Raw genomic sequence first — 23,827 nt, forward strand, 5'->3', positions numbered from 1 at the left:
GACTGAACGAGATATATATCGAATGGTTGGCAGGAAGCAGGGGCATTGGGTAGCATGTAGATGCCAGGGCAGAACTTCCTGTATAGAGTACTCACCATTACCAGGCACACCAGACGTGAAGTCACACCTTCTTTACAGCAGGCCAGGAGGAAGCCTGGCATTCTTCTCTCCCCTTAGCAAAGGGTGACCTTAAGTGACTCACCACCATCCAGGTCACACAGCACAGCCACATAGGGCTACCGCAGAGAAACAGGGCCCATACTCCAGGCTAGCTCAGGCACAGGCTATGCCCCTGAAACACACTGACCTATGCTTGGTACATGGGTGCTATCTTGCTCAACAAAAACATTTCCTTTGGATTTTTGAGGCTCTGGGAAATTTGAGTCATTTCTCCTGCCTTGCTCTCTCCTTCCTTTCATGGGGCATACAACAAGAGACAAAGTTAGCCGCCCGAGCAAAATTCCGTGGGAAGAAGCCTGCATGGTTTTAAAGCCACGCCCCTGACCAGCTGTGCATGTCTGCAAGCAGCTCTTCTCATTTACGGAGGCACCTGGCACACACCTGCACTCCATCAATAGTCCATCCACCTTATTTCTACCATCAGGAAAATGAGCTTCTCCTGGGGGACTGAAAATTAGTTGTAACTCCCGTGAGATCACTGGACTTATTTCCCAATCACAATTGACGGCAGGGGAAAGTTTCAAATGTGTTTCTTTCAGAAAGGTAAGAACTACCATGTTAAAGGCCTAAGGGAAGAATTGCTCACATCCCTGAAAGAGAGCCATGCCCCGAGCACTCCCCTAAAGCTCTATGCTGTCAAATCCTTCCTCATAAAAGTCAGTGCTAGCCACTGAACTTCGGCAGGACCCCAAGCTAAAGGGACAGAAGGGGCATGTTCTCTTAAATCAGACTTCAGGTTCAAAAGCAGGTCTTCAAAGTTTCCTCTCTTTAAAACTGAGAAAACAACTGGATTTTGTGGAGGATTCAGTGTGCCAGGAAAGTATAAAATGTAAAGCCTTGGCGTATGAATTTCCTGATTCCACATTAACAATCTTTGATATTGGTGTCTCCTGTCAAAAGCTACTTCAATCCCTTTTGGAAGAAGGTGAAGTTTGAAACAGACTCACCCTGAGAGGCACACAGACCCCTTCCTTACCTTACCTTCTCCATGTCAGTTGCTTTTTTTTTTTTTTTTCCAAGATGGTGATGGAGTTAGCTTTGCACCTGCCACCCAGACTTCACTGCTTGCTGGCCAAAGCTAGCCATCCTGTGAATGGTACCCAGCTGAGGCCATGCAGCCTCAACAAGTTACCTAGCAGTGGCAAGGGCTCTGGCCAAGGAACCCCCCCTCCCCCCTGTAAAGGCTATGTATGGTTTTATACTGCTGGGCCCCAGGGAATCTGCATTTTGTTTTTGTTCTTCCTTGTGAGTTTTATTTTTTTTCTCCCTATTTTGTTTTCTGCAGCATTTTTAGAAACACAGTGTCATTTTGAAACTGCTTTTTCTACCTACTAGGTTGCCAACCATCTGGAGACACATCCAGCCCGGGATGGATTGAAATGAGAGAGCCGGTGAGGTGAGTCGCTGAAGTTGTTGCTGCATTTTAAACATAGCACACAATGTGTTACACAAACACCATTCAAAAACCTGAGTCACAGGATTCAGATGGGAGCATATATAAATAGCGTGTGTGTGTGTGTGTGTGTGTGTGTGTGTGTGTGTGTGTGTGTGTGTGTGTGTAACAGTAGAAAAGCAAGGAGGTTTGGGGAATCAGGTCAAAATCATTGTGCCCAATTTAAACATCATAAAAATCTCAGCCTTGTCACTATTTACACCCCCTCGTACAACTCCCACCCAAAAAGAGCAAAAGCCAAGTGGAAAATTGAAATAAGCGGATGTCCCCACGTTGAACTGAGCAGCACAAAGGCTGTGCAGCATCAACTGAATTGATAATTACGGTGTCTCACTTCCTGGCTGTCCATACCCTTGTACACAGCAGCTTTCTGCTTCTGGACTTCAAACTGCTTTGAGGTTTGTTTGTTATTTTAGGCTTTGGCTCATACCAGCCAGCTGATTGGCATGTCATGACTCTGATGGATTTTTGGTGCCGTGGCAAGACACATCTTGGGATGGTGAAGAACTCACACCTGGGACATGTTGCAAACATTTAAAGAATCCATTTTCTCCCACTCCCCTCCCCAGTTCTCATTGGGCATAGCTTGCTGCCAATGTGCTGTCCCACACCCAGCTCACGAAGTCACTGCTCAGGCTCTTGGACATAAACAGGGCCTAAAATGACGTGACAGAGGGCTCAGGGCAGACCCCACAGCTTTTGGCCTTGCAGTGAGCAAAGCACGAGGTCATAGCTCTGGAAAAAATAGAACAAGAGTCTTGGGCAGCCCGTGGTATCCTTGAGGGTCTCAATCATCTCTGAAGATCTGGCCTTGGCCCTGAGTCATTCTGTCCCTTGGCTGGTACCTTCTAGCTTCCGGCCTCATTCCTGCCATCCAGGCAGGCACTCCATGTGAACTGGCAAGGTATTTGCAAGGTACTGATGCTCAGTGAAGTGGAGGGAAAAAGCGACAACCGCATCTCCAGAGGTTGAGTGTTTCATCAGCTACAAGCTGGCACCCCGGACGTTCAGAGGGGCTCTGCAATCCATGTGGGATGTGAACAGCAAAGGCAGCAACACACACAGCAACAACGGACACACATGGGTCACATAACCCTGTCTGCTGTGTGACTCCAGCTCCTTCCCATCAGTCTCTGCCAAGCTGGGTGTCTCCATCATCCCCGTCTGGTCCTTTCCCAGCCATAGCCGCAGGGGTTCCCAGCCGCAGCCTCTCCATCAGCAGGAGTTAGGAACTCACTAAGGTGTAGATCATGCTGAATGCAAACAGAAATAAGAGAACAGATGTCAGCAGGAGTCTGCGGCTCTCGACAGTCCCCTTCCAAGGCTGGAGCCCATGGATTCACCTCATTCCTGTCTCTATGGTCTCCGACTCACCTACGGAGGCTTTGCTACACCCCACAATGCAGAAATGTTTGTCTGTTAGGATGGCATCCCGTGATCCCGCCCCCCCCCCCCATGAAAGGTGTGTTGTCTCTGGATGCCTGTGAGCACACATCACTGGGATGATCACTGTGGCTCATCACTTTTCTTGCAATTATGGTCCAGGTGCCTATGGGGTGAGGGCACAGCAGATTCTTCATGCCACCAGCTGCTGTCACATGCTCACATGATGGCTGTGTCCAAGGGTCCTCAGATGATGCTACATAATGTGTCAGTTCCAAGGGTCAGGATGAAGACTGTTGTCACCGATGCGGGTATGGGTGCATGAACACAGCCCTCAGGGCAAATAACGTAAGTGAATCTTAACTTGCTTGGTACAGGTCCCCAAACCTCCTGCTTTAGGGGATGAATAGTGACCAAGTAAGAAGACCTGCACTCCTGTGGTTGGACAAGGACTTCAGGCTGATTCTGCAAGGCGGATGGGTTGACCAGAACTACAGTCTACTACTTTTGTCTATTTAGAGGAGGAAGAAACACAGCTTTTTTTTTTTAATTAGAGACCCCCTCCCCTAACTCTAACAAAATGTCTAAGAAGCAAAACCAAATAAAAGCACCTGAACTATTTTTGTTCTAACCTTTGCACAACTGGGAAACCACTGGGCTCCTCTGGAGTCTCACATCTAGAGCCAGACATGGTTGGGTCTGGAGTTAGACAGACGGCTTCTCACAGAACAGCTCATGACAGATCAACCACATTCTCACTCCAAAGCTAGTCCTCTGTCCATTGTGGACTGAGCCTAATTGTGGATAACCCTGTTTAACTTACTGTGATTCTTTTATCTGGGATTCATTGAACACCTACTACGTACCAAGCACCATTCTCAGCGCAGGGAAATAATGGTGAGTGTGTGGCCTGAACCCTGACCATGAAGGAATATGCAGCCAAGCCACGACAACAAGCATGATGGATTTAGTGAATGCCTACTATGTGCTGTGTGCACTGGGCGGGGCGCCGCACAGATAGAGGAGGTGGAAACAGATGAGTTCTCTGCCATCAGAGACAAGTGACCCATAAACAGTGTAAGTATAGACATGGAGAAAGCAGCCCAGGCGAGACCAGGTTGGCCCAAAGTAATGGGATGATGCAGCTTCAGTGAATAATGTGGATCAGGGAACACTTAGAACCTTTCCAGCCAGGCCTGGTGGCACAGCTACTCAGTAGACCAAAGGTTCAAGGTTAAGGGTGGCCAGGGAGATTCACCAGCACTAGGTCTCCAAATGAGCAGAAAAAGAACTGAGGGCATGTAACTTGGTGGTAGATTGCTTGTCTAGCATGGGTGGGACCCTAGGTTTGCTCTCCAGGGCAAGGAAAGAGGAGAAGAGAGGTGAGGGAGGAGACGGGAATGGGGAGAGCATAGATAAAGGGGAGGAGAAAGGGGGTCACAAAAGAAAGGAGAACGCAAATTGGAAGGAGAGAGAGAGAGAAAAAAAAAAGATCCTTCTACTGAGTAGGCAAACTGTCTACACTGGACTCACTCACCTGGTTGACTATAGCCTCATCCCTGTCACATGTAACCCATAAATAACATTCTGAGAAGGGGACAGTGGTGGGAGCCACATGGCTAGCACAGTACAGTAGAACAGGGCTCATTATTTGGGCTTGGAGACATTTCTTAAGCTCTCTGAGGCCTCAAGAACTACACCTCACTGTCCGGTGGTCCTTAGCTTCAGTTTCAGTGTCTCCAGCGCTGCTGCACTCAGCTCAGAGGCGGCTCTGCATGGACCCCCCATCCCTGAACATGGCCCAGGTGAGGGCTCTGCACTCTCTGCCAGTTCTGGGTCTGGGGTTGGGAATTCCCCAGATGGAAGAAATGGGGCCTTCTAGAAAACACGAGAGGCACTTTGATGTCGGGTGCAGCGAGGAATACAGGCACACTGAGCTGGTGCATGGGCTGCAGGAAGGCAGAGGAGTGACGTGTGCAACTGTGCTTGGAAGACAAAGCCGTGGGTGTGCTACAAATGCCATGGCAAACCTTCGCTGAGACTAGAGACAGAAAGTTCAATGGCCTATGAAGGACTTAGTTATAGAATTATCACTCCCAGCTAAGGGCCCAGACCCACCAACATTGTCCACATAGCCCCACGGCCCAGCAGACAGTAGACAGCAGACAGGAATTCTGGGAATTCCTCTACCTTTGGCTCCAACAGCTCAAACCCAAAATGAAGGGCCCTGCTTCAGTCTCCCAAACTAAAATGGATCTCAGGATAATGGGCCAGGAGCCAGGGAAGGCCTAGCCATGTTCTCCTTTAAAGAGGGTTGCTGCTATCTGGGGACAGGCCGCTCAGCCCATGACTGAAGGTAGCCTGTAGCCTCATGAAGAAAATGAGGCCGAGTTCACACCAGAGAAGAAACTCCACCTGTAAGTGGCCTCTGCCTTCAGACAAGCTTTGCCACCCTCTGCAGCCTCCTGGAATAGCAGCCAGCTGGAGCTGCTAAAGCCTTTAGCCAAAAGGACTTAGGTGAGATGCTGGTTACCTCAGCTTCTCCAAGTAGGCTCCTGGGGCCCTCAGGCTTCTACGGTTTGGAGCAGGAAGCATCCAGACCCTTCATGAAGGATAAAACTCTGAGACTGGAGTAAACCTTGACTTCATGGAGAAAGCACTAGAATAACTCTGTGCCCCCCCCCCCAACTCCTCATAGCTGATGTGAACCATGAGGCTTGACCTCCTGGGCCTCTCTATCTGCTGACCCTGGAGATTGAGGGGGGAAGTAGGAGCAAGCTAGCCTTCCAGAGTGCCAGGTTCCACCTCAAGCACATGTAGCAGAGTCGTCATGGAGCTCCTGCAAAGTGTAGGAGTCTGGACAGTAGATCTATTCCTACTGAAAGGCCTGAGAGTCATCAGCCAACCGCATTGTAATCAGCTTCCTGTCTCTATCCCCTGGCCCTCACTTTGATAAAGACTTGTCCAGGGGTTCTGTACTCAGTTTGAAGTTAGCCTTTGAATCATAATTGGTGTGACCATTATCTGTGACCTTGAGAAATGTTTCTACCTTCACAGATCCAGGGACCTCCTTTTAAATATGTGGGTAAGGACAGAATGTATCTTATAAATTTGGCAATGCATACAGTGTGGGGGCCCACAGAAGCTCCCTAGTAAGGCCTTACTCAAGATCAGAAAGTCTGGGCTTGCTTTGCCCAGCAGGGCTGCATAATAGGATGATTTGGCCAATGGCATGGCTACCAGGTGTTTTGAAGGGTCTACACCTGTTGATACTTTATACCTCAACCTAGACAGGGGGAGGTCTTTTGCTTCTCCCCTTGCTGATGTATAAAAAGCCCATCATGAATAAACTCGAGGCAACTGGGTATTGACCCAGAGCCCTCCTGAAGCTATCCTGTGTCTCTTTTCTTCATCTACTTCTATATATCTTCCTATTATTTCCCAATTCCTCACTCCCCCTCTCAAGGTTGAACCCCATCATTGGTCCCCTGACAATACAGGGGACCAATGTTTTTGAATGTTGGGCAGTGTAACTCCTCAGCCTGCTACATCCAACCTGAACCCAGGGGTGGCTGTGAAATTAGCACCCCACCCTCCTCTGCCTCTTCAGAGACAGCACCGGGGTGTTCGGGGACATCTGTGACCCTGCAAAGGCAGGGACAAGATAGCAAGGTGGTCAGGAAAAGTCCCCAGAAATGAGTACAAAAGGGAGCGGGAGACATTTCCAGAACAGGGAGCCTCCGGAGTATAGACATAGGATGACGGCTCCCAGCGCTCTGCTGAGCCAGGGCGTTCAAGTGATGAGGTGAAGAGAGGGGACCCGGAAGTAGAGCTGCAATGTCGGCAGGATTCGCTCAATTAGGACGGAGTTACGAAACACAGAAGAATTGCAGCATAAGCACTTAATGACCCAATGTGCCACTCTGCGGGGTGTGACTGCCACTGGAGGGAGAAGGGCCACTGTTACAGTACCCAAGAGTCTTCTCAAACAAGCTGAGGGCAAAGGGTAATGAGGCTGGGCCCCTTGGTTCACTGATCCCCCAGTGGGCTGAGCTGCTCTGAAGGGCAGGAAGCCCTGCTGGGAAGAAGCCCTTGACAGTCCTTCAGCTGCCTGCTAAGGGATCTTATTAGATGTTCCCCTGAGCTGCTAAGGATGTGCACAGAGGCCTCTTCCTTCCCCAGAAATCCTTGCTCCTGAGTCAGGGCTAGACAACTGGGATCGGATTCAACCAGCCGAGATCTCCTGTCATCGGCTACCTCTCAGAAAGCTAGCTCTCCCAGGCCAGCCTGAAGCCCCTTCCCTCTGCTGCTGAGGCCGAAGCCAGAAGGAGGGTGGGACTCACCAGTACAGGTAGTAGAAGAAGGAGAGGAGGTAGAAGGCTAATTTACACCAGGCCTCCTTCTGACAGTAGCTCAAGGTGTCCGCGTTCATGACAACTGGTGGGTCGTAGGCCAGTTCTGAGCTGTCTGCTGGACAGTGGAAATACCTGCAGGAAAGAGGACATGGTAGTGATGTCTCCGAGGCTCAGGGCTCCCCACACTGTCAGGCCAAGGCCCCCTAGCATCGGACTTTTCCTTGAAAATCTGCCTCCTGCTAAAGTCAGATTCCAATCATTGCTATAGCGCAACTAAGTGAGAACCTTCTGGTGGGTGTTTAAATCCTCCAACAGATCTCTGGTGTCATATAAAAGTGCTCTGGCAGAAGAAAACATGCCCCCCCAGTATTATGGTCTGAATGTGAACTCTCCCCCATGGGCTCATGTATGGATACACTTGGTACCAAGCTAATAGCGCTGTGTGTATGTATGTGGGGAGGGGATATGGAACCTGTAGGAGGTAGGGCTTCACTGGAGGAAGTGGAGAAAGTTATAGAACAGTCCCACTTCTGTCGCAGCTCTCTGCTTCCATCTTCCAAGATGTAACAAATAACAGGACAAATTCCTGCTGCCACGGACACAGCCCCAGCTACCATGCCTTCTCCACCATGGCAGGCTGTACTCCCTCAAGCTATGAGCCCAAATAATGCCTTCCTGCTTCAGGTTGATTCTGATAGCCTGGTATCCCTGGGAAGCGCCAAGAGCTCCCTTTGGGTACAGACAGGTGTGGAAGAATTGTATCCCCCACCTCCTCAGTGTCTATATTCTGCCTTGAATCCTAAGTGCCTTGGGCTTGCCCCTTTCTCAGGCTCTCATCTAAACTCCTAAATACCTTGGAGAGACATTATAGAGTCATCATTAAGGGTATGGGTTCTTTTGTTGTTGTTGTTCGTTTGATAGAGGGGCCCAGAGAAGCAAATAGAGCATTGATCATCTTTGGGGAAGCTGGGAAAGAGAACTGTATGTATAAGGGTCCTCATCAAAGGCCACAGCCACATCAAGCCCACAGCTGCTGACCAAGGCCAGGGATCACATAACAAATGGGTCCCTCGTCAGTGTCTATAGCTCTGAATTCATGTCCCACCAACATCTGCAGGGCATATCTTCCCTGTGGAGCCCAAGATCCCAGTGCAGCTGGAATGGCCAAGTGCTGCTCTTTGGCCACTGTGGGAAAGGATCCTGGGAGGCAGAGGTGCAGACTGCCTCTCCTGTCAGGCCTGGAATAGCAGCGGTTCTCCGCCCTGAAGAAGCGCCAGGCATGGGCCTGACCTGAGTACTGCCATGTTAGCAGACACCTGCAGAGCTGGCATCTCAGTCACCTCTTCCGTCCCCTCCAGAGAACTGCATTGGCATTATCTGTCACCGACACTATGCTAAGAGGACGTCAGAAGCCAGATTTGATGACAGCTGTCTGCTCACAGCCCTTGGGCCACTCACCTCCCCTCTTCTCCAGAGCGGATTTCAAACCTATTTGCTGTCACTGTGGCTTTGTTCCCAGGTGACCTCATTAAGCAGAGGCAGAGCAACAGGGTGACCAAAATGACTTGATGGAAAGGACTAAGACTGACTCTTTTGCTTGCTGCTCACCAGGCTGTCCTTCCCTGGGTCAGTCATCAACCCAGCCTGGGCTCAGCCATAAAACGGGGATGAAAATTGTGATGCTGATGTAAGGTGATGTGTGCAAATAGCCTCCCCCAAACAGCTACTGAAAAGCAGCGGTGGCCAGGCGGGTTTGACTGAAGCAGAGTGAGTGTGAGGGTAGACTTGTCTGCAAGAGAGACGGCATGACATTGACCTGACAGAAGGGAGGCAGATAGGTCAAGGCTATTAGCTCAGTCTGTTACATGCTGCAAGCAGAGGACCTCGGTCCAGGACCCAGAACTCATGGTAATGCTGGGCATGGTGATGTGAGGTTGTAATTTCAGCACTGGAGATGTCAAGACATATGCTCCTTGGGGCTCACAGGCCAGCCAGCCTAGACTACTTAGGTGAGTTTCAGGCCACCAAGGGACTTGGTTCCACCACCCACCACCACCACCCACAGGTAGATGATACCACATGAGGAACTACATTGGAAGTTGTCATCTGAACTCCATACATGCACATGTACATGTGCCTGTATATACATAAACACATGGGATTGAGGGGGGGGGCAGACAGAGAAAAGAAAAAGAGAGGAGAAGGGGGTGTGCTAGGACTCTAGGTATTTCAGGACTTGTGTCTTCAGTCTGTCTGTTTTTTGTGATCTGATAACTTCCTAAGAGTAAGTAGGCTAGGCTACCAGGGATCCAAGAACCAAGACAAGGTCTTTACAGGCAACGAGACCATGGCTGCTCCTGACCTCCATGTGCGGGGACATTCCAGGTGTGGGGACAATGGCCAGCTCTCCTTTTCCTCCCTTGGGACAAGTGCTAGATCTAAGAATAGAGCACAGATCCAGCATTCACAAGCTGATCGCCTTTTCTGCATTTTTGTGGGGTTGGAGGTAGAGCCCATGGCTGTGTGTACAGTAAGCACACGATTTGCCACGGAGCCACCTCCCCAGCCACTGACCACATTTTGCTAGGCTTCATCGACAGGTCTTTCATGACTGAAAGACCCTCGGGAGAAATTTCTTTTGGAGGGCGGACTTCCAGCCTGGGGCTGCGTGTGAGGTGGAGAGGGCACAGATGGGCTCTCACAGGCGAGGTGAACCATCACCATCATGGCCATCTAGTTCAGAGGCTTCCTCTCTCTCACCCACAACCAACCATTGGCCAAAGCCTGTTCAGTTTACTTCTGAAGTTCTATTCTCTCTCCATGCCAACTTCGCTGGCCAGGACCCATCTCCATTATCTCGTCTCCTTTATTTCTTCACCTGGAGTTTTGTCATGTTCCTAATTAGATTTTGACTTCAACACATCTCTGCTGGCCCATCCTTCACACTCTGCCAGAATCACCTTCTAAAGCTCTAAAGCAATGCCATTTTCCTCCTCCAGAACTTCTCATGGCTTTCCAGTCCCTCCAGTCCCAAGCTCTCCTTCAAATCTTCTTGAACTCTCCATATGAGATTCCCAGCTGCTCATCAACTGCACCCTCCAAGAGCCCCTGTCCAAGCATGCAGAAAGATAAAAATTGTCCCCCAAACATGCCAAGTGTTCTCTCACTTATGGGCATTTGCATATGCTTTTCTGGATTTTTCTACACTCTTCAGACTAAAGTGTTTGTTTCTCTACATTCCTACACATCGTCTTCAGATACCTGTTAAGAATATAATTCCTTCTGCTTCTAGGATGTACCTAGGATAAAGATTCATACATATTTTCATCTAGAAATTCCCCCTCAGTGCTGAGCAAGTAGTATATGCTCCATACATTTGCTAGTGACATAGTGGAATGTTCTAGGTGTGGATAATTCAAAGCTATACTTTATGGGAAAGTGGCAAAGATGGACCAATTGGCTTGGGGGTCCAGAGCTCTGGAATTACAGGGTTCAAGGAAGGCAATTGGGCCACACAATACAATCTCCACTTCTCTGGTATTTCCCATATCTGCTCCATATCCATCCTACATAAAACCCACACCATGTGATTCAAAGCCCAGTCTTAGAAGAGAATAGTTAACATCATAACTGTCTCCAGGAAATTTGTGCAACTGGTAGGTGCTTTTTTTTTAAGGAGACAATTTAAACATCATAAAGTTTGCCCTTTCAAAGTATATATACAATTCAGTGAGTTTTAGTGTATTTATAGAGTTGTACATCTATCACCACTATCTAACTTCAGAGCATTTTCATTACTCTTATCCTCAAAAAAAAATTGCCCACTGGCAGTCATTTCCTGTTTCCCCTCAGCCTTTAGAAAGTACTAGTTTACTTTAAGTCTCTATAGATTTGACTATTCTGGAACTTTCATATCAATAGACTCATATAATGTGTGATCATTGGGTATGATATCTTCAACTTCTATTTTCTTTGTGGCCCATCCACACTGTAGCACATTTAAGTACTTTGTGTCTTTGTGTCTTTTTAACTTCCTTTACCCATTCATCAGCTAATCGGTATCAATGTTGTTTCCATGTTTTGGATACAGTGAATAATGTTATAGCTGCTTTTCACACTAACCCACATGACTGGGGTTAACAGAGTCAAGAGGACTTACTTTGAGCTTTGGAGAGTAAGTTTGTTCTAGGTAGCTTTGTTTGTCAATTTGACACAACTTATAGTCATCTCCCAGGAGACTTTAACTGAGGAACTACCTAGGTCATACTGACCTATAGGCATGTCTAGGGATTGTCTTGACTGTTGACCGATGTATGAGGGCCCAGCCTATTGTAGGTAAGTGGTACTATTTCCTGGTCAGGTGGTCCTGAGTTATGTAAGAAAGCTAGCTAAACATGAGTCTGCCAGCAAGCCAGCAAGATACAGATTTCCGTTGTTTCTGCCTTCAAGCTTCTGCTTGAGTTCCTGCCCCTCAATAACGGCCTGTCACCTTCCCTAAAGTCCCTTCTCAGAGTTTTGATCACAACAGAATTGTATCTCTAACAAAGTTTCTAAAAGAAAGGGATGAAAGAAAGGCACCTAGTGGCTGATCTATCTGGGCACACTGTCATTGGGTGGGAAACTGAAGGAGGATGGCCCAATCCCAGACAGACAAACAGACAGACCTACCTCCAGAAGTGATAGAAAAGCAGCGGAACATTCAGCCCCAGGGTGAGCCACTCCTGAGCACACAGGAACATGATGCAGAAGAGGCTGTGGATAGAGTACTCTGGCAGCACCAGCTGGAGAAGGAGCAGAGACACACACAGGCCTGGTAAGAGGGAGGAAGCGTCCCACCCACTCACTGGCTCCCTGCACAGGTCTACCCTGCAGCATGGCCACTTCCCTGTGACTGAACACTTCAGGAAAACGCTCCGTGTTTTAGACAGAATCCCAAGTAGACACAGGCCCTCTGCACTTGCCTAGGAAAAAGGGAGGAGGTTATATCCAGCACATGGACTGTCTGGAAAAACTAGTAGTGTTCTCTGTCACCTGCCACCTGCCTTGCTCTGTGTTTCTGGCTCCTCTGTGCCCTCCTCTAGCTAATAGGTGTGTTTATTCCCAATACAGGAAGGTCTCAGGAGTTTCTAATACAGAAAGGCAATGGCTGGTGATGGGAAGGTCAAGAAGAACCAGAGAGAAATGCCAAGTAGCAATGGTGAAGACAGGCAGCCTCTATGTGAAGGGAGAGAGATAAGCTCAGACTCAGAGGGGCCAGATGGAAGAGGGACACCTCTCCTGGGTGGGCACATGTGGCATAAATGAATTGTAAGCTAAAGATAACTAGGAGGTGGGAATTCAACCCCTTCCAGTAAGGAAAGCTACAGGTGTGCAAACACACTCATGTAGGCAGAACACACATACACGAGCATGCGTGTGCATGGCCTGTGCAGCTCACTTAGACCTTCACAGATGCTCTGGTCTTCCAACAAACTCTCTCTTTCAAGGGCCATCTCAAACTTGTTTCTAAGGGAATCCCTGCCCATCCTCTCCTCTCATCCCCATGCCCGATCCCTTTTATAAACTTGTATAAAAAAAAATACTTAAGTCTTAATTCACTGACTGTAGTCTGGAAGGCAAAAAAGAATATTACGTGTGTGTGTGTGTGTGTGTGTGTGTGTGTGTGTGTGTGTGCATGTGTGCACACGAGCACTCGCATCCGTGCCATAGTACATGTGTGGAGGTCAGAAGACAATTTGTGGGAAACAGTTCTCTCCCTCCACCATGTGGGTCCCGGGGATAGAACTCAGATAATCAGGCTTCGTGGCAAGTGTCTTTACCTGCTGAGCCAACTCACCAACCCTGCCATAGCATGTTTGCTGACCCACCCATAGAGACCATCCCACAACCTATCTATATGGGGTTCTCTCCCACGCCTGACACACACGTATATACTTAAGCACTCCATAATCTGACTCAGCCAAGGTCTATCTTATTCCAATCTCCTTTTGCAATGTGCTTTGCATGTTTCCCAATACATGTGACCAAATGTACTGGTCTGACTAGTCACACATGTCTATAGCATGGGTAGTTGCGGTCTGTGGTCACAGCCCCAGATTTCTATGGATGGGAACAACTGCTTCAGATCAATCTGCTTGGGTACAGAACATGGCTTTAGCCTCTCACTGTAGGCAGATGAGCTACCTGACCAGTTGGCCCCTGTAGAAGATAAGGACATAATCACACATTAAAAACAAATGCACACACAGGCACACATGGGAGAAATGTATTTTGTAACTGGGGGCCGTCTTTGTTATCACCATCTGGAGGAGAGTGAACTGCATTAACCTTAAGTTACTCAGTCAGTGAGCTTGGACTCGGAGCACAAGCATCACTCCTCTGGGGTCATGACTTCAGGGGTGAACCAGGCACTGTCTGTGCCTATGAATCTCAATTGTGTGGTAGGAGAGGGAGGCATCCCCATCATTTCTCCTTAGAGGACCTCAAAGCTGTCCTTGCCGGTTCACCTGTACCCAGCAGGGCATCATTCAGCTGCCTCCCATGCGGGGAGAAAGCCTACACTATTGGAGCTAGCATGCCAGCCTTGCTCTGCCACGCACATCTCTACATTTTGTAACCATCACTTCCAAGCACTTATGCCAAGTAATTAACATGTTTAGAGACAGTTACTTGGGGCCTGAATCATCCATTACAGCTCTATTCCCGTCTCCAATGCCAATGGCAAACCTCTGAATGATGACAGTTCAGAATTCATGTCCCCCTATCAATCACACTGCTCCTCTTCCTTTGGGACTTGATTGATAGTGGAAGCTGTGACAAGTGGGGAGAACCTGTCACTATCCCCTGTGTGGAGGAAGCTACTTAATAGAGGCCAGCTCGCCTTTTCGGGGTGGGAAGAAAAGCTAACAAATCCTTCTGCTATTCTGCATGGCGCTTCCAACTGCCTCTGAGTATCTAAAACAATGAGCAGGCTCCTCCTCTTAGCCCCAGGAGACTTCAGGTAGCAGCAATGCCCTTGTGGTATACTTATTGTCCCCCCTGTTTCTCCAGGCATCCTTTGTCACACTGATATGGACAACGTAAGGACCTTATTCCTCCCAGACCAGATGGAGCTTAGCCAAGCCACCTGCACTGGCCTTGTACCATGGCCCCTCTACATCATCCCCTCCTTTCCACTACTTGGCCTTTGGATCATAAGATATTGTGTCCCAGATCCCAGCAGTTGGGAAGGGGCCCCATGGGCTGTGAGTGGAAACTCTATGAGAAGCCTGGAACACTTAACAGCCAATGAAAAATGCCCCAAAGTCTTATTTTGTTCTTTCTGACATTGCAAAGCACAGTTTTAACAATGGGTATACTCCATCATCCTGACACCATAGGAAGGAGAGAGGCCCCTAGGCAGCCTGTGATGGGGGGAGTGAGAACAAGACATAAACGCTTGTTGTTCTGAGCTACCAAGAGCCGTGCGTTGCTACTCGCTACTCCATCTGATGTAGTCAGAGCCCCAGAATGAGAAATCAATGAGAAAAGCAAAGCTGTGTGCGTCTTCCCTCTTCATGCTCCCTGAGCGTCCTTCCAGACCTTTGTTTAATAAGCCACTGAGGATGCTGTGACATGCTCCTGTCACTGGGCATGTTGAGCGCTAGGCGAAAGGCCACCAGGCAGGCATAATGCTTATTCATTCTGGTGGGCAGCCAGCTGGGTGGTTCCCCTCCCAGCCCAAAGAGAATAACTGCTAGATATGCAATTATTTCTCTGGTAGGTTCAAGATGCCCCACCCTTGAACCTACCAGAGAGTGTACAGAAGAGTTGATTGAAACTCTGACCATAACCCTGGCCAATGTCCTCCCTTAGCATTGGCAGGTAGATACTGTTTTCTGTAACAGAGCTGTTGAATAGCACCAACACTCCTGGCCAGTGTCATTCCTTAGCATTGGCAGGTAGATACTGTTTTCTGTAACAGAGCTGTTGAATAGCACCAACACTCCTGGCCAGTGTCATTCCTTAGCATTGGCAGGTAGATACTGTTTTCTGTAACAGAGCTGTTGAATAGCACCAACACTCCTGGCCAGTGTCATTCCTTAGCATTGGCAGATAGATACTGTTTTCTGTAACAGAGCTGTTGAATAGCACTAATACTCCTGGCCAGTGTCATTCCTTAGCATTGGCAGATAGATACTGTTTTCTGTAACAGAGCTGTTGAATAGCACCAACACTCCTGGCCAGTGTCATCCCTTAGCATTGGCAGGTAGATACTGTTTTCTGTAACAGAGCTGTTGAATAGCACCAACACTCCTGGCCAGTGTCATCCCTTAGCATTGGCAGGTAGATACTGTTTTCTGTAACAGAGCTGTTGAATAGCACCAACACTCCTGGCCAGTGTCATTCCTTAGCATTGGCAGATAGATACTGTTTTCTGTAACAGAGCTGTTGAATGCCACTGATACCTGTGATTCACTGAATGAATTATAAATAGAAACCACTTCATGCAGGCCACAGTCTGCTGAGACCCCATGTCCTGCTTTCTGTAGTTATAAATAGTGAAAGTGGTCTCACTATAGACATCGTAGGGTTGTTGAAAAGATGGCAGTTCAAGCCAGGCAGGCTTGCCTGCACACACCTATGATCCCAGGCTAAGGGGGCAGCTACATAGTGAGATCTGGTCTCAAAAAAACAAAATCTAACAAGCAAAAGACAGAAATGAATGCCAACTCAGGAAGGCCAAGGCTTTATGATCAAGGCAGGACCAAACACTGTTGGAAAGGCAGAACAGACCTAACTAGGCATGGAAACCAGACGTCTGCATTCTAGAAGATAGGGTTAGAAAAACCAAAGACAGGGACTGAGGAGATGGCTCAGACTAGAGTTTGGATCCACAGAAACCCACATGCATGTCAGGTAGGCATGGTAGCTCACCTGTCATTCCAGCCTCAGAAGGAGTAACAAGGGATCTTTAGAGCAAGTTAGCTAACAAGACCAGCCATAAGGGACAAGCTCTGGGCTTGACTGAAAAATCCTGCCTCAATGGTGAAGAAAGAAGAATGATTGAAGATGATCCCCACCATCAACCTTGGTTCTCTCTACATACTCGTACATACGTGGGCATGTGCACTCCCACACACACTTGCCCATACACATGCAAAAACATGTACACATGCATATATACACACATATTCTTCCTCTCTCCCTCTCTCTCTCCCTCTCCCTCTCTCTCTCCCTCTCCCTCTCCCTCTCTCTCCCTCTCTCTCTCACCAGGTTAAGACTGGAATAGCTGCCAATCCCGTTCCACCGCTGACTTCCTGTCCAGATTCCAGTAGTAGGTTTCCACCTGCTGGCAAACACTCCCATCTGGATGTTCCTGGGCCACTTTGGACTGAATCCTCACATCGTCCCTGCAAACAGTCTCTCTTGGGCCTCTAGTTTGTCCCAACAATGGTCTCTCTGCTTCCTCTTTCTCATCTGCCCTCATGGGGACTCTTTCCAAATCTAACATCATCGTTTTCTACAGGGGCATTTTGATCTGCCCTTGTTTTTTTTTTTTGTTTTTTTTTTTTTTCTTTCTACTGCCCCCCTGCATGCCTGGGCATTTGTACCGCCCCCAAAGCTACCACAAGAACTTTATGGCAGAGTTCTGTCCCAGGGGACTGTGGTGATATATTGTGTACCTGGGGATCAGAGGACAGAGCCAGCCACTAGATTAAACATAAAGGTCAAGCAACATGCCTTTAATCCTGGCATTCAGGAGGCAGAGATCCATCTGGATCTCTGTGAGTTCAAGGCCACACTGGGAACAGAGCCAGGCGTGGTGGCACACACCTTTAATCCCAGCACTAGGAAGGAGGTAATATGGCAGGGCACAGAAAGGTATATAAGGCGTGAGTAAACAGGAACTCACTCTCTTGAGGCTGAGGATTTCTTAGAGGTGAGAACTACTGGCTGAATTGTTCTGCTTCTCTAATCTTTCAGCTTTCACCCCAATATCTGGCTCCAGGTTTTTTTTATTATAAGGCCTTTTAAGATTCGTGTTACAGGGGACAGGATCCCTCTGCCCAGAAAAGCATCCTCAATGTATGGCTTGGCTCTAAGCCTTCACATCTTGCTTTCCCAGGAATTTTTTTAATTAAATTCATTTTTGTATGCCAAAATGTGTGTAATTTTATGAGTAATTAAAACAAAATATTAAATACTTGATTTTAGCAATCTCAGGAATTTAAAATATATTGTATCAAAATCAATACCAAAACATACTAGGATTATAATCTGGAATTTAAAATTCTTTGTTGTCTGGGTTGATTTTTGTTTTTTTGTTTGTTTGTTTTTCTTGGTTAAATTTGTTCTTAGATAATTCATACATGTACACAGTCTAGATTCTGGAAGGGAAGGAATCATTGTCTCCAGTTAAATTTTTTTAAAAACAAGATTTATATTTATTTTTATTTGTGATCTAAGTATTTTTTCTCTGTTGCTCCAGCTCTCATTCATGCATCCACCCATTTGTTGCCATGATACAGGTCGTAGGTAACCTCATGTGTCTTGGGGGAATAATGCCATGTGACAATTTTGGGATTCTCTTCCACATCTGGTAGAGAAGGGCAGTGGGTATGGGAGGAGAGACTTGTCTTAGCCTCACAGGAAGAGGAAGTAGAGAGTCCATGGCTGTCTGTATCCTATATTGGAATTGCAGGAATGATGTGTTTGCTATGGGGGGAGGGGTCCCTAAAGCTGGGGAATGGAGCAAATGGTGAGAGGTAGCAATCAACTGTGAGTCCCAAGAGAGTAGGATTTCCAGGAGGTGGTGTATCCACGTGTATACGTGTGTGTGTGTGTGTGTGTGTGTGTGTGTGTGTGTGCAGGTGCATGCATCTGTGTATATGTATGCATGTAGAGGCCAGATGGGGACATTGGTGTCCTCTATCACTCTCCCCTGATGCCTTGAGACAAAGTCTCTCACTGAACCTTGAGCTCACCTTTCTTTTCTTCTTCCAGCGAGGCTGGCAGGCAGTAATCCCCAGCAATCCTCCTGTCTCTGCCCTACCAGTGCTGGGGTTACAGTTGTGCATAGCCACCTCCAACGTTTTCTGAACGCAGGTCCTCATGCTTGCCCAGCAGCTCTCATCCACGGAGCCATTTCCCCAGCCTCGAGGACCAGATCTCTAAAAGGAACAAATACAGCCCACGGCCATGCAAGGCCCATGGCCACAGAAAGTGCACAGCCATAGAGATCTGGGTCTGGGTTTAGTTCAAAGACTGTGGAGGCTGCAAGGCTCATCTCCCCCAGCTCTGAATGTGTCCTGTCAGCTCAGACAACAAGCTTTCCAGCTATAATCACATTGGGCTGAAATGATGAGCATTATGTAAATTCCTCCCGGTTACATAAGGATCAACCACGTGATATGAAGAACAGCCACTAACCTCATCAGGCCCTATTTCCCTTATCTCTAAGGCACCACACCTGCTGGTGAGGGATGCAGGCTAGACTATGAAGGACGGTGCTCTCAGAGGTGAACCAGCATCGAGTAAAGGAAGCTACTGCTACGGCAACAAGCGTGATCTTCACATTATGGCAAATTGCCTACTCGGGAAGTAACTTGCCCTTCTTTTCCGAAAGTCGATGAAACAGCCCACAGCCAGAGTTGGCTTCCCAGTTCTCAATCTAGACTCGTCGGTCCTCTCCGACTGATGCCACCTTCCAACCTCCCCAGCTGGAAGACAGACAAACCACAGGCTCCTTAGTGCCCTGCCTCTCAAGCCACACAGTGCTGGCCCTGTCTGTGTCCCCGGTAATCAGTTCCTGTTCTTCTGCCAGTGCATGGGACCCTAGCCAAACAGAACCAGATGACAGTCTCACGCACCTGCAGCGGAGTCCATCCCTCTGTGTCCTCAAATGAGCAACCGTTTGCAGCAGCCCAGGCCTCTTGTTGCTTACCTGAGCAAGGGGATAGCAGGATGATGCTTGAATGTCCCCCAGAGGACTATGTGTTAAAGGCCTGATCCCCAGGGTGGCACTATTGGGAGAAGTGGAGCCTAGAGGAAGGTCTTTCTATGATTGGAGGTGTGCTCCTGAAGGGATCGTGAAACCTCCGCCCTACTCCTTCTGTGAGCTCTCTTTTGCTTCCTGGCTATAACACACACGTGCTGTGACATGCTGCCTCATCCCAGACCCAAAATCGACAGGGACGACCAGTGAAGGACTAGAATCTCTTCAAGCCTGTGGTCCAAAATAAACCTTCCTTCTTCATAAGTTGATCATCGAAGGTGTTTTGTTATAGTAACAGGAGTTCAGCAAGGATGGCTGCCACGGTTAGGAAACTAGGATTTTGCTGAACTGGGATAAAAGTGTCTCTGCGCATTGTCGGGAAGCTTCACACTGAAGCTGTCTGATCCGCAGAGGCCACTTCTATGTGGTTACTCTGAGTGACAACGGCCTTCGGGAAGGCGTTTGACCCTGGGGAGGGCAGTCTAGCCTTGAGCCCTATCACCTCAGGGACTAGGATCCCAGCCTCAGACAGCGTGGGGGAATCATTTGCAGAGACCTGTGCTTGAGCTGACTTGAGTTTTGCCTATTAGAGGCCACTGACTTGTTCGATGTTTTGACCCCCTGCAATCGGCATGAAGGTTTGCCAACTATTTTTAATGGTAAGCCACTGTCTCTAAGCAACCCAGCACAGAGCTGCAGTCTAGAATTATAATCGCCAATTTTATCTGCACCCGTGGCTTCAGGTGTGGTTCCTGGCCCATCACTTCCAGGAGCTCTCCTGAATGCCCACAACAAGTATTGCTTTGATGTTGACCACCCACAGCCACAGTCAGACCCGCATGGCTGACCTCTGAAGATGGGAGTCTTCAAGGACAACAAATAGGTCATGTCCCCCGTCCCTCTGAACCAGGAACATGGGGGAAAATGGGGCACAAAGTCAAGGCAAGATGTTGCCTGCCTGAGTGGCTCAGGACACGAAAACAAGAATATTCCTTCTCCTCTGTGGATGCCCAATGGTCATCACAGGCCTGAAGACTCTGGATGCTCTTTATGGCCTAGAGCGACTTCTTTTCCTGACAGACTATCTGGGCCTCTATTCCTCCACCACCCAGAGCCCTGGGTGTGGCCCGACCCTTCCGGTGTTCCCTGCTCCTTGGAATCTGCTTCCATGCTTAGTGGCTCTGACTGACTTGGGCACCTCCAGTCCCACTGCTGTCTCCCTTGGGCCCCTCACCACCTGCTGTTGCCATGCACCGAGCACACTGGTCAACTGTCTGTACAAAATGCTCCCCAGGCTGCCCACTGCGGAAGTTCCACTGTTCTGACCCACGAAGAAGCGCACACACCGCCAGGAGGAAGACGTTTCCTCCCCTAGAGTACTCAGGTGGAGTGCGGGTGGCTTTGTTGCTGGTGGAAGGTAGCGGGGATGAGGTAACAGGGTAGATGTGTCTCAGTATCAGGCATGCCTGATCCTCCCCTGACAAAATGGGTCACATTTCTGTAAGCTTCAGCAGCACTCAAGAGTTCCCAGGTTTTACATGTTTCAGAATCATCTGGAGGTTTTGCTAAATGGGGTGAGGGTAGGGGAGTTGCTGGGCTGCCTCCCCCGCTTCCCACCACACACCTGAGCTTCAGATTCCGTAGTTCTGGGGCGGGGTGGGGGGCGGGGCTGAGCAGATTCCGTAGTTCTGGGGCGGGGTGGGGGGCGGGGCTAAGCTCTGACTGACAAGTTCCCAGTGCGCCATGAGGATGCTGCTCCTTCCGTGTGTGTTCTCTGGACTAGCACACCCCTTGGCACTTGGCAGCTTGTTAGGAATGTAGAATTTGGGTCCTATCCCAGATCTGCTGGAGCAGAACCTGCCTTGGAAGGGCCCCAGGTGGTTTATATGCACATCAAGGTTTGAAAAACATTTCTCAACACTGATTCTCAAAATAGGGTTGAGCCGCGTCGGAATCGCATGCAGACTTGTTAGAAGAGCAGTTCTCTGGGTCCCACCCTAGACCCCGAAACGAGCAGACACTGGACAGGACCTGTAGTTTCAGACACTTCCCACGTGATTCTGTCAGAACATTTAAGCTAAGGTTACACCTCAAAGGTCTTTCTTGCCAGAACCCGAGTCCTCCAATGGGGTCGAAGATTCCTCCAGTACTTCAGGGGACAGACTGAGCCCCTAGAACCCTCTTACCACTGCTTGAGGACTGGGGTCTGCTGCAGAGTATGTGCAGTCAGGAGCAAATGAGTGTAGCCCCGAGAGGACCCCCGGCTCCCCCAGCCCAAGGTTCCCCAGCCGAAGGTTGGTGGCATCTGCTTGGTATGGTAGTGTTCTGGGCTTCCTCCTCTCTCCAGAGTTCCCCCTCAGATTCCCATTGTATTCTTCCTGGGCTCTGTAGGCCACCTCTTCTCTCCCTCACTCTCTCAAGCAATGTTCATCTGTCTTGGTGTTTCACTGGATACTTTCTAGGCAAGACAGGTGACTGGTTCCTTTTAGGACCAAACTTTGGACTCTGGCCAGGCTTTGCCCCTCCTTCATGCCTACTGGGTCTGACTTTTTGCATGCGGCGATGAGACACACTTGAAATTCAGTAGTCCTCCTGTCAGGTTCCTCACACCCTTACTAAGGAGACTGGCCCACCTAAGAGCCATGCAGGGGAGGTGAGAGCTGGAACAGTCGCTCACACAGTGCCACATTTCCACAGGAACAGAATTCTCCTACAACTTGCTGGCAATTCCGACAGCTGAAGTTAGCACTTGTAGCTAGCTACCCACTCTTTTTTTCCTAATCTAAGCTAGAGATGAGGGAAGAGGAATCGTGCCCATACTAGAGCAAACCGCTAGGAAATGATTCTGACTGTGTGAAGGGGAAGGGCAGGAACCAGAGGGAATGTTCCAGAATACGGGGGAGCTAAGGGCTTGACTAACTCAGTTCTGATGTGGAAGAGTCCAAGCCTGACCTGCTCACACTATGGCATGCCATCAGGGACAGGGCAATATGAAAACAGCATTGTCTACAAATAAGAAAAGTGGAAAGCCAGAGGCAAACAGGTCACCCAGAAACAGCATGATGGGAAAGAAAGGCAAAAAACCACTCATCACGGCTGAGAAAGGGAGCTGGGCACTGGAGGAGACAGCCTAAGTCAGGGATACAGGGCTGGCTTGCTTATGGAAGCGAAGGGTGCCCTTCCACTGAGATGGGAGAGATAGCACTTGGTACTGGGTCCCCGAGAGGAACTCCCCCATCACACATGCTGTCACCCACAAATCCTCCACGGTAGAAACTGAAAACCTTTAGCTGACCTCTTTCCAAACAGAAGACTTCCAGGAAATCATTACAACTATTGCATCTTGCCAGGAGGACCCTTGGGAACAGGAAGAACCACGGGCAGGAAGACACCTCTTCACCTCTGCTTTTACGTGTTCATTTATATATTATTCCACCGTGTGCACGTGGAGGTCAGAGAACACCTTTGTGGGGTTGCTTCTCCTTTTCCGCCTTTATGTGGATTCTGGGATTGAATTCAGGCTGCCAGGCCTGGACGGCAAGCAGCTTTACCCACTGAGCCATCTTGCCAGCCCCCTCTTCCACCTATGTTTACACCACATGGTAGATGATGGTGAGACTCCCTGGGCTCACCTGCCTGCAGCTTACTAGTGAACTGAGTCACACCCACCGCCCCCCCCTTCCCCTCCCCTCTTCCCAGCTGCCTCCTAGTCCACAAAGGGAGAAGCCCAGCATGGGGGAAAGACCCTATCACCATACCCTCCCTGTCCAGCGCTTCCCAGACTTCCTCCAAATGAGGTTTCTGAAAGAGGGCAATCATCCATCCACGCATGCTTCAAGTATGTGCCTTAACAAAGCCAGCCTTCTGTCTTCAATGGCATCACTGCCTTCTAAAGGAGAGCCCTTCCCGGATAAAAGCAGCTGATTATTCCACTTAACAGCTATTAAACGGTGCTAATTACCTGTTAGATTCAGCAGGTTGGTAGGATTTTGCTCAACATAAACCAAAGATAGTGAATAGTATGAAACAGTGAGAAGTGGCATCTGGGAAAGGAGACACATGCAGCTGTCATCCATCAATTAGTGTTTGCTTAGTTTGTCTCGTTGTTTGTTTTCTGCAGTGCCAAAAATCGAGCCCAGGACCTCGATCATACCAGGTGCCTTCTACCATGGAGCCAGTCCCCAGTCCTTCAGTCTTGTTTTTGATACAAGGTTATCACCCAGGCTGGCCTCAAACTCTCATGTCTCTAGCTCCCAAGTACTAGAATTTCAGGTAGTGCCAAGATACCCAAGACAACGAATATTTATGGACTGGCTTAATGTTGCCTGTCCAGGAAAGTGTCCTTACCCTCCCCCACTGAAATGCAAAGACAAGGTAAATGAGCTCAATGCCCTCCAGGGCCTGGGTAGAGCAGGTGGTCTAAGCCTGAGCACCTTCCTATGTGTTTGCTCAAAAATCTGGCCGTGTGCATATAGGTTG

General features: G+C 48.8%; 1 protein-coding gene across 3 annotated transcripts in view; it reads right to left on the bottom strand.

Moving 5' to 3' along the window:
• Positions 1 to 1,476: 1,476 nt before the first annotated feature.
• Cnih3 (cornichon family AMPA receptor auxiliary protein 3) overlaps positions 1,477 to 23,827 on the bottom strand; it is a 119,352-nt gene continuing 97,001 nt past the window's right edge. For 2 of the 3 annotated variants that reach the window (XM_059280626.1, XM_059280625.1), the window contains 3 exons: positions 12,040 to 12,152; positions 7,360 to 7,503; positions 1,477 to 2,886 (listed from right to left, as the gene is read on the bottom strand). In XM_059280626.1, the coding sequence (XP_059136609.1) occupies positions 2,859 to 2,886; positions 7,360 to 7,503; positions 12,040 to 12,152 (285 nt within the window). In that variant the 3' untranslated portion in view covers positions 1,477 to 2,858. The remainder of the gene's footprint in view (positions 2,887 to 7,359; positions 7,504 to 12,039; positions 12,153 to 23,827) is intronic. The other variant, XM_059280627.1, reaches the window with a different exon arrangement.

Source organism: Peromyscus eremicus, chromosome 15, assembly GCF_949786415.1.
Source record: "Peromyscus eremicus chromosome 15, PerEre_H2_v1, whole genome shotgun sequence".
Taxonomy (NCBI): domain Eukaryota; kingdom Metazoa; phylum Chordata; class Mammalia; order Rodentia; family Cricetidae; genus Peromyscus; species Peromyscus eremicus.